The sequence below is a fragment of the Brassica oleracea genome, chromosome C5, assembly GCF_000695525.1.
Source record: "Brassica oleracea var. oleracea cultivar TO1000 chromosome C5, BOL, whole genome shotgun sequence".
In the NCBI taxonomy this organism is placed as follows: Eukaryota; Viridiplantae; Streptophyta; class Magnoliopsida; order Brassicales; family Brassicaceae; genus Brassica; species Brassica oleracea.
Window position 1 is genome coordinate 20,556,545 of NC_027752.1, and position 11,573 is coordinate 20,568,117.

The 11,573-nt window shown below is 32.1% G+C and overlaps 1 protein-coding gene across 1 annotated transcript in view; it reads left to right on the forward strand.

Annotated features, from left to right (window-relative positions):
- Positions 1–11,098, forward strand: part of LOC106344739 — a 12,051-nt gene extending 953 nt beyond the window's left edge. Inside the window, exons 2-5 of the mRNA XM_013784054.1 lie at positions 8,569–9,446; positions 9,536–9,646; positions 9,753–10,562; positions 10,634–11,098. Coding sequence (XP_013639508.1) covers positions 8,569–9,446; positions 9,536–9,646; positions 9,753–10,562; positions 10,634–11,098 — 2,264 coding nt within the window. The remainder of the gene's footprint in view (positions 1–8,568; positions 9,447–9,535; positions 9,647–9,752; positions 10,563–10,633) is intronic.
- Positions 11,099–11,573: the final 475 nt, after the last annotated feature.

Here is an 11,573-nt window from a genome sequence, read left to right on the forward strand (position 1 = left end):
TAGACCATCATAAAGATATCCTAAAAGCAACAACTAACGTTATAGGCAAAGCGAGAGAAATCTAAGAGTTTCTAAGAAAAGATTGAGCTGTTCATCTTCCATTCAGGATTCAATCAATTCAGGAAGATTCTCAGGAAAAATGAATCCAGGTAACTCTATAAACATTCATATGATTCTATTATGTGATTAACCTAGATGTTTAAAGATCTTAGGGTTCATGTAAATTTAACTTCCACTAACCTCCTTTTTCATGAATAATTTTTTTTTGGGGTAATTGTTTTTAAAAAATTATGTGGCTGCTGAGGTAATATTTTTCATGAATAATATTATTAGTACAAATATTATTTATAACCCTTAACAGAATAAATATATAATTAAATTATTAAATTTCATATATACTTTAACAATGTCTTTACAATGTAATATAAAATCATTTATTTTCAAGTTATTTTTACATTGTCATTGATATATATTAAATAATTAAATAAAAGTATATAAAATATACAAAATTACCCAATAGTATATAGCAATCATAAATGATTATTATTTATTAAACACAAATGAAACATTATGCACTCTGCTTATATTATTCTAATGAAGATATAACTATATTGTATGATGTAATAATTTATCGTACAGTACTAAATGTTTATATGCATTTACCAATCTATATAATTTTTGAAAGATACAATGTAGTTTTCATAAGAAATATAGATATAATTTATCCATTTATATACAAAAGATAGAAAGTGATAATTAATTTAAAGAAATTTTTTTTAAAAAAAATCTATTATATTTTGATAATTTTATAATGTTTGAAATAAATAATACAATTCATTAACGGATAAAATTTGATAATTTAAATATATAACTTTATTAAAAAAATTATTATATTTTAGTAATATTCAATACCTTACAAGCCGTGTATAAGCATTAAAAATATATATAATATTTAAAAGATACATTATTATAATAAAAAATTTCATAAAAAAGTTTCAACTAAATTTTGTTAAGTTTTTTAATACCTGGATTTTTACTACACATCAACTAATTACTTTTTATTTTAATAAACTAACTTTCAAATTTTTGCTCATTTTATTACTCAAACTACAATTATTTTATTGATAAGTTTTAAAAAAAAATTAAAAAATCTCTCAAATTAAAAAAAGAAAATCTTACAATTTATAATTTTATTTTAAGTTGTAAGAATAAAATAAACTAAATTGTGGATAACCTTAAACTTTTAAATGTTCTATCAAGTTTAATTTTTTTTCCAGAATTTAATACTAATTTATTTATTTTCATTCAAAATTAAGTTTTTCTAAGTTTTAAAATTTCTTCCAAAATTTTGTTATTTTTATTTCTAAAATTTTAAATTAAATTTTGTATTTGAAAGATTACTAAGAAAGTGATATATAAGAGGTGACTAAGGGAGAGACAATGACAATTGGTAAAATCTTTGCTTATATCAAGCAAGGATCAGCCAAGGAAAAAATAAAATATGTATATAAGCCACAGAAAACAAATCACTTAACAGTATAAATCCCTGTGTTTTTGACAAAGGCATGAGGCTTTTTGAGTGCATAGTCACAATTGATGATGTTAGCCATCATTCTTCTTAATATTATATCACTTGCAGCGATTGCAAAACAAAGGCCTACAAAATGCCCGTCTTCAATGATGTGCTTTATATTTGGCAATGAAAACTTAACCGGAATTGCAAAGTAATTGACTTTACTTTTAGTATTCAATAAATCGTTGGCTTTGATTGATATTTGTTCTCTCTTATGCACTGGTATTTTACTAAGATATTTGTCTGCGATAATAACGACCAGGCTGGGTTCGTGTACTTGGTGATGCAGGTCATGTGCTAACTGGAAAGCATGCCTCCAAATTCATCCTCTCCAACTCATTAAACCTAACTAAACTTTTTATCAAAATGTTAGGCTAATGTTGATCTTGGTCTTGGTCCTGACCATGAGATGTCTGTCCCACAACCTTTGATCGCCACTATTAGTTCTCTGAGCTTTTGCTAAGTTTTTTATATGTTGTTATTTCTATAATGTTATAACTTCGAAAAGTCTGATGAATGCATGCTATCAAAGGACCAATATTTCTCTGTGTATTTAAATTATTTTACAAACTTATCCTCTGTAGTCACTTCTTAAAGAGTTTCCCTTCCTACTAGCTAGCAATAGTTGAACAATCATAACCCAAGTATAATGGATTTTTAATTTTAAAATCCTTAGGTAAATACCCCTCAAACTAAGTATTTAACGAAAAACCCCTCAAACTAACTTTATTTAATAAATTAAACTCTAGCAGGTCATAATTATCATTACTACTGGTAAATATTTAGTTTAGGGGTTTTTACATTGAGTAAACATAATTGAGAGATTTTACCATTAAAATATAAAAAATCAAAAAAATCAAAATTTTATAATATTCTCTAAAAATTAGTAACTTAAGTTCTCAAAATTAGCATTTTTAATTTTTTTTTGTAAATATATGAGTTTGGTGTGTTTTTAACATCAACATTAGATATGTATAAATTAAAAAATGTAAAAACCCATAAAGTATAATAAAAATTATCTAAAGATTTACCTATAATAAAATTAATAAAAATGTAATAATAAATCTTTAGATGATTTTTATTATATTTTCTGGATTTTTACATATTTAATTTATGGAGAAAATGCAAATTATGCAGATTATGGAGAAAAATGGTATAAGAAGTCTCCAGCATGGTGTAGGGGCCCTACAGTGGGGCATATCATTGAACATAGATCTCATAGAGCGGCTCGGAGTGACGCAGTCAGACGTGTATTCTCGTATGGTGCTAGAACTGTCGGCTGTAGAATCGTCTATGTAATATTTTTCAGCGTTGATTAGACATTTAATAAAAAATAGTTGATAACTAATCCCAAAATATTATATATTACTGCCAAAACAGTGATTAGTGGAAGAGTACCATATCTTAAGTATCCAAAATAACATAGGATTCTGTATTACTCTTAATTTCAATCTACAAATTCAGGATAATATTAATTATGGACAAAAATTCAAATAAATTATCCGCGCTACGCGCTGAGAAACACTCTAATAAATTCTAAAGATGAGATACTGTGTAAAATCAATTCATTTTTTCTAGTTTACTAAAATTGAGATTATCCGCAAAATAAGTATCTATAGTTTGCAAGCTATATAATAGCATTTAATTTTCCTAGATCATCTCCACACAATCTATACTCTATTTATGAAAGTAGGCTTGGAAGGTAATATACATTGATAAAATTGTTATAAATAGATGCAGATAAACTTACAGCTTTAAATAAGACCAACATAAAATTATAACTAATACAAAATACCAAAACTAAATCATGGACAAAAATCGAAAACGAATCTAAACAAAAAAAATCGGAATCTTTATCTGATACGAGAAGTCAAATATCTGAATGAATACTATAAAATGTATTCAAACTCAGAACGCGTATTTCAGAAAATCTGAAAGTTGAAACAAAAAAAAGATCTCAAAATCCGAACTAATATCCGAAATAAATATTTAAAATTTAAATAAATACTTCAAATATTCAAAATATGTATTTTTATATTATTTATAAAATAAGTTTAAAACTTAAATAAATACCTCAAATATTCAATTTTATGTGTATTTTGATATGTAATCTAAAAACCCCAAACTGAAATAAGTAGGATTACAAAATGGATTTTGACATAAGTTACAAATTATATCCGAAAATGAAGTGTATTAACCAGATTCAACCGGTACTAAAATAATATTCGAATGAGGTCTAAGAGATTGAACACGAAAATCCTAAACCTGACCCTTACCTGAATAAATACCAAAGCGTCCACACCTAACCAAAACTAAAACAATTCATTTATGATCACACCTTACACCATATGAGAAACTAAACTTGAACACATTATCGTACTAAACATTAAGTTCCACCTACAATCAGATGGAGAGAGTAGGTATGGGCAATCGAGGTCCCAATCGAGTTTCGGTTTAGGTCCATTCGGGTTTCAAGTTTTTGGGTTCATGAATTTCAGCCTAATTCGGATATTATAAAAGTTTGGTCGGGTTCGGTTTTAGTCTAGGTTCGAGTTTAGTTATATGTCAAGATTCGGATGAACCCAAAATAATTATGTTTTGGATATTAGTCAGGTTATCGGTTCCAAAATATTGATTTGTAGACTCAATATATTCATTTTTTTCAATAAATTTGTATATGTGGATTCCTCAAACGATATTGTTGTGTCTCAAAATAACTATGAGAAACTCGTCTATCAACCATACATCAGCATACATCCGGAAGTGAACGGAGAAGTGATATCGTGATGAAAGCGTTTGGAGAATTGAAGCTCAAAGTGAGAGGTAGTGTTGAAGATTTGTCGAAAGTGGATTTCAAGCTTAAGGGAAAAATGTTGGATTAAGCTTAAAAAAAAAACTTGAGATATAAGTTAAAGACCTGATCCTACCGAGTTATGGTTTAGTAAAAGGATTAGGAAAATGAATTAAATAAATATGTTAAATTCATAGAGATTAGGAGTTATCTAATTTCTATATAAGAAGATGCAAGGTTGTTGCATGACTTATAAGTTTTATGAGTGTGTGAGAGAGAGCTTAAGATTATGGGAGATTTTTCTTAAGAGATTATTAAGAGAGTTATTCTTATTATTGAGTCCTTATTCTTGTGTTTGTGAGACCTTGATTACGAGAGACTTGATTTCTATAAAGCACGCTTCCACCGTGAGTGCTCCTACAAGCATGGGCTCGTTATCAAAACATCACTCTCGTGTTTTCAGGTCCTGTCTTCTAGCAAACCAGACCTTTGTTCATGCTTCAACTTTGAGACAAAATGAGCAGTTTCTTAATCTTGGCCGTGCATTAATGAGGGTGCAAAGACCACCTTTCACAATTACCGATACCTCCTCGGTTCGTTGGTGGAGCCATGAATCTAACGGTTTTGTTTCGAGATGCTTGTCGCGGATTTTGAAAGGCCCATGTTGTTTTTAAGGCCTAGGATTTTTGGTCTTGGAGAGCGGGCACGAGAACCAAAGCATTCTTTTGCGTATGATATGCACATCTTGGCTTGCTCTAACTAGGCCTGAGACGGATCGGGTATCCGGGCAATTTTAAGATATCTGGCGGATTTATCATTTTACTATCCTTATCCGGATCCGGGATTTTCGGATATCCCGAATTCTCGGATATCCTTCTAAAAATTGTAATATCCGGATCGGGATTTGGATCCTTAAAATAAACAAAAAATAATATTAATATGTATAAAATATTAAAAATAATTTAAAAATAAGAAAATATAAAATGTTTTTAATTATGTCTATGTATAATATTACAAAATTTACATAAAATTTACATATACTATTATAAAAATGAAAATATATTAAATAAAGTTAGTTTTTATATATAGATATTACTATTTTGAAATAGTTATTAATAAGACTTACGGATCCGGATATCCGGACTAAAAAATCAAGATATCTGGATCCGGATCCGGCTTTGACGGATTCAACATTTTACAATCCGGATCCGGATTTGGCCCCTCCGGATATCCGGATTTTCGGATCGGATCCGGATCGAATCTCGGATCGAATCCGGATCTCGGATAAAAGTCGCAGGCCTAGCTGTAACCCGGGGTAAACGAAGGTTAATTTTTATTTATATACATACGTTTTTTTTTTGATAACCGAGTATTCTGGTACTACCAAAGTGGTCCAGACTAGAGACCGAAGCGACCAAGGACCAGCGGGCTGGTCACCATGTGGGTCACCGGGAACGTCTTCGGTCTCGGGCGCTGGGGTTCCGCATGTGAATTCCCCAGTGGCCGGGATTCGAATCCGGATGGCGGAACTCATAACCGTGAGCCCTTTACATACGTAAAAATGTAAGAGAAGATAACATATATATGTTGTTAGGAGAAAATTAGATGAAACTCAAACTTCTTCCTCTGCTTTTCAAACACTGTTAATAGTTTGTAATTCTCCAACATCAATCCTCCCCACCCCCTCGTTTTGTTTCTTTAGCGTCTCCGTATTTTCAGTGAGGTAAGACTCTGGTAGTTAGATAGAGGCTGATCCTCGAACTAGCCGGGCTAGAAAAGAGAAAGTGCTGGGTGCTTCTCTTCTTTACACTTGACATATCAAATTTCCATCGACATTGTTTCTTTCTTTCACGGTTTTTTAAAACTCATTATTGTATACTATATTGTAATAAATTGTTATTTCAATATTTGTTTTCTCTAACAAAAATATTATTTTTTCAGTGATATATGGCTAATGACATTTGCCCATTGTCTTTTTTTTTTAAACGAATAACTATTCTACTACTCAAGTTTGAAGTGGTATAGATAACCATACCAGAATAGAACAACCAATAAAATAAAGCTCTTTATGAAAAGACCTCGCATTCCTAGCAAAAGAGTCCGAAATTCTATTTTGCGCTCTTGGAATGTGAGAGATCTTGAAATCCATAAAACATATCAGGAGAGTCTCTATCTTCTCGAGTTATGTTTCAAAGCTTGGCCAAGCATTAAGCTCCCTTTATCGTCGCGATCAAGTCCTTGTAATCCATCCCAAAACTCTGGCATTTCAAATACTGAAGCTTACTCTTCATCTCTCATCGCAGTGCTTCCACTTATGAATGCAAGGAAGTCTCTCGCTGTGTAGAGTTCTGCATCCCCATAAGTTGGAAGCTGTCCATCTAAACTCAGCCGCATCCACTGAACGGCGTTGTGGAAGTCCATTACCCATTGACCATGCAGACATTACCCAAGCTTAAGATTTGAAATTCCTCAAGGCTATGCTCTTGTGGAGTTGTTCCTACCATCTCGTTTGCATTGAACAAAGTTCACATTTTCCCAATGTCACTTTGATTATATTGATACTTTTTATTGTATTCATATGTTTTATTTAATATCACTAAATAAGTGGAACTTTATTTTGGTTAGTACAAATGTTGATAAAAGTTTTTTTGATATTGAATGTGGGAAATAAAATCATGTGTTTTGTGATGTAAATAATATAGACTCCTATGGTGAAGCAATTAACTGAAGCATAGATTGCACATCCATGAATTAATACAGAATTGATAAAGTAAACAATTAAAATTGAATGAAAAACATTGGTGAGAAGGAAAATAGTAAAAATGTAGTTGAAAACTGTAGAAATAAAAATCCTCTGTGCTTATTTATATTTCCAAATCACCCCAAAATTCATTGTACTTTCCCACATTATTTTACCAACTCCACTTGTCATATTTCCTTCTTTCAATATCCATATACATAGTGATAATATGTATAAGACAAAACTTACAACTAGTTTTAGATTCAAAATAGATCTATGAAATATTCAGTTTAAATTATATTTAGAAAATAAGAATATATTGTTTGAAATCTCTTTTAGTATATTTTGACATTGTTTTTTAAAAAAGATATCTTATCTACATAACAATATGTACACTATATATATATATATATATATATATATATATATATATATATATATTTCTTAATTTTTTTAATATACTTAGTAAACAATAAAATACTTTTAGAAATCAGATCTTATAATATAGAGAGATCAAAGTGATTTTAAGATGATGACATTTGAATATGAAGGACGAAAGTTTGGGGGTTGTATTGGACTTGGAACTTACAAAATTATGTTTTGTTTATGGGAAGTTTACTAAAATGACACAAATTAGTTATGTTATTACTAGAATGACTCATATTTTTTGAAATTTATTAAAATATTTTTTTTGGTCTAAATTGCCCTTACACATAGTTATAACAAAAAAAAACATTACCCAAATGCCCTTATTATTTAATCGACGGCCGATCTATTTTCAAAAAAATAAATCTATCGACCAATAAGTCTGTTTATAAAATCTGTGTAGAAAAAAAAACTACTATTAAAGTGGTGGCAGACTTTTTAGAAAGAGTCAGATTCGTTCACATGGCAGATTTAATTGTCAGATTTGATTAAAAAACAGATTTTTAAGAATATGTCTATCGAATATGGTAGCAGATTATTTCTAAATGGTAGATTTAAGTGGTCAACTTATTTTCTTCTAAGTAGATTTACTTTTTGTGATCGACTTATTTTCTTAAGGCAGATTTATATAGCCGATTTAAAATTGTTGACAGACTTTTTGTTTATGAAGTGGCAGACTTTTTGTTGACGTGGTATCAGACTTTTTGTTTATGTTGCGGCAGATTTATTAACGAAAATCTGGGTTTATGTACAGCAATTTCAATTTCGACCCGCTTTACTAATAATTCTGAATCTGGTTTAGTTTTTAGGTTAATGAACCTCAGAATTAGGGAAAATTTTGTAATTGTCGTCATCTCTTTCATCCCTCTTTTCTTCCTTTTCAAGTTGTTTATTTTCATGCTATTTTAAACACTTGTTGCAATCCTTATTGCTTGGAGAAACATGGTCACATCATCCTGGTCTGCGGAAAGTGGAAATTTGAAAGAAAAAAATGGTTATTTGAAGTGGATAATGATCAAGGTAGTAAATTACTTGCAGCTAACGAGGAAACTAGATATGAAGATTTTGTGAAAACCATATATGAGGATTACGAAGTTGATTTCGCAGAACACGAGTTGGAGCTGACGTACGTTTTGCCAAAACGTAAACTGGTCAAGGAAAACCTCGATACCCCTCCTGTGAAAGTAAGAAACGATAGGCAATTTCATGGATTTTTGTGTCTTAACAAAGTCGAAAACGTTAGACTCTGTGTAGAGTTTAAACTGAAGAAAAAAGAGGTTGAAGAAGCTAGCAAAGAACCAGAAGAATTTCTGCAAAAAGATGACCCATTTTCGGCAGAGGATGAAGATTCAGATGAAGACAATGATCGATTTGATTACTGCGACGATTCTGATGGAGCAACGTCTGATGACGAAAACTTTACCTCATATGGGTTTCCACCAGACCAAGTACAAGAGAGTCAGGGATCTCCTACAAAGATAAGTTCAGCGACAGTCCTAAAGACACCAAAAGGAGATTGTACGCATATTAGGTTCGACTTGAGCTCTTTCAAACTGGAAGTGGGGCAGAGTTTTGATTCAAAAGATGCATTGGCTACACGTCTGAAGATCTGTTCAGTTGTCCACAAATTCGATTTTGATGTGGATAAATCTACCCGTACGCTGTGGTTTGTAAAATGTTGGGTAAAAGGATATACGTGGAAGCTTAGAGCTACACCAGTATGTGAATCTTTAAGGTTCAGAATCCGAGTATATGCAGATGAGCATTCCTGCTCAGTAACAGAGCGTTCGTCTCGTTCTCGGCAAGCTACTCCTGAAATTCTTGGCCTCTTGTACAAAGACTATATTGGTGGGGTTGATCGAACTATTTTGCCACGTCATGTTGAGAGTGCTATGAACATGAGCTTTGGAATCAAGGTTTGTTGACTACGCTTTTTACATTGAATCTAATGTCTTATCTGACCTTACTTGTTTTTAACCTGGTTGCTGTTTATTGTATATCGCAGATGGATTACTGGAAATCTCATCGTACACTTATAGTTGCTAGAGATCTCGTAATGGGTTCATCGGAGAATGGATATGAGGAGTTACCTTCTTACATGCACAAGATTAGAATGGCAAATCCTGGGACCTTAGCTCGACTGGAAGTTGATGCAAACAATATATTTAAGTACTTATTCCTTGCATTCAGCTAGCATTGCTGGCTTCCCATTTATGAGAAAGGTTGTGGTGGTATATGGTACTTTCTTGCAAGGAAAATACAAAGGAACGCTTCTCATTGCAACATCACAGGATGGTAATTTTCAGATATTTCCGTTAGCATTTGCTGTGGTTGACACAGAGAATGATGAATCATGGACATGGTTCTTCCGTCAACTCAGCCGTGTGATACCCGATGATGAAGGATTGGCATTAATTTCTGACAGGCACAAGTCAATAAGGAAGGCAATTTCAGTGGTCTATCCATTGGCTAGCACGGGAATTTACACGTACCACTTATATAAGAACAACTTGTTACGGTACAGAGGACGTGATCTGTTTGGTTTGGTCAAAAAAGCTGTGTACTCTTTTAGGTTAGCTGACTTTGAAGCAAGCTTCGAGACGATTAAAGGGTTAAATCCAGACTTACATACGGGAATTTACACGTACCACTTATATAAGAACAACTTGTTACGGTACAGAGGACGTGATCTGTTTGGTTTGGTCAAAAAAGCTGTGTACTCTTTTAGGTTAGCTGACTTTGAAGCAAGCTTCGAGACGATTAAAGGGTTAAATCCATATTTACATGCATATTTGGAACGTGCTGATGTGTGTAAGTGGGCTCGAGCGCATTTTAGAGGTGATAGATATAACATCCTTACAAGTAACATAGCTGAATCCATAAACAGAGCTTTGTCAGATGTGAGAAGCTTGCCAATTGTTCGCCTTTTAGAGTCTATCCGATTAATGATGACACGTTGGTTTGCAACAAGAAAACATGATGCTGACTTGATGAAAACTTCTCTGACTCGTGGTGTGGAGAAGTTGTTGGAGGTAATATATGTATAATCAAATTTTTTATTTCGGTAGACTGGTTTCTAATCTAAATACTTTACCATTTTCAGGGCCGTATACCTATTGCTAATCTATTAAAGGTTCAAGCTATCGACATTCATCAGTCACAAGTGATGGGAGTCTCATCTTTACATGTTGTAAACCTTACAGAAAAAACATGTTCTTGCCGTAGATTTGATTTGGAGAAGCTACCATGTGCTCATGCTATAGCTGCTGCGGAAGATAGAAAGATATCACGTATATCACTTTGTCACAAGTACTATCGGACGCAGTACCTTTACAATGCATATTTCACTCCTGTTATGCCCAATGCAGCTGATGTTCCAATTCCAGAAGAAGTTGCAAAGAGAATCTGTTTACCGCCTGATGTCCGCCAACCACCGGGAAGACCCAAAAAATCAAGACATAAATCTATTTTAGAGAAAGTTGCAGACAAGAAGCGGCCAAGGAAGGAACACACATGTAGAATTTGTAACCATGTGGGACACAATTCTACAACATGTCCTCTTAATTGATGAGTATTCTATTTTGTTTGTTGGTATACTCTTTTGGTGTTTCATTACTATTTAGTTCATGTCCTATTAGTTTTTTTTTTCAAAATATATCAGAACTATTTAACCATCTTATGTCTAATGGAGGAATGAACAAGAAACATAAACAAAACAAAAAAAGTTCACCAGAAATACTAATGTGAGTTTAACGAGTGTAAGTGGGCTCGAGAGTATTTACAGAAATACTTGAATCTTGTAGGGAACAAAACAAAAAAACTTCACCAATGCAAACTTAAATCCACATGCGTAAAACCAAACTATTATACATCCATCATTCATAAGTTAAAACCAAACAAGTTATACATCCGCTAAAGCCAAAAACCATCAAGTTATACATCCGTCTAAAGCCAAAAAAACATCAAGTTACATCTCTAAAGCTAGAAACCATCAAGTTATTCGGCTGTCTTAGTCACCTCCCCATAAATATCTCCCGCCAACT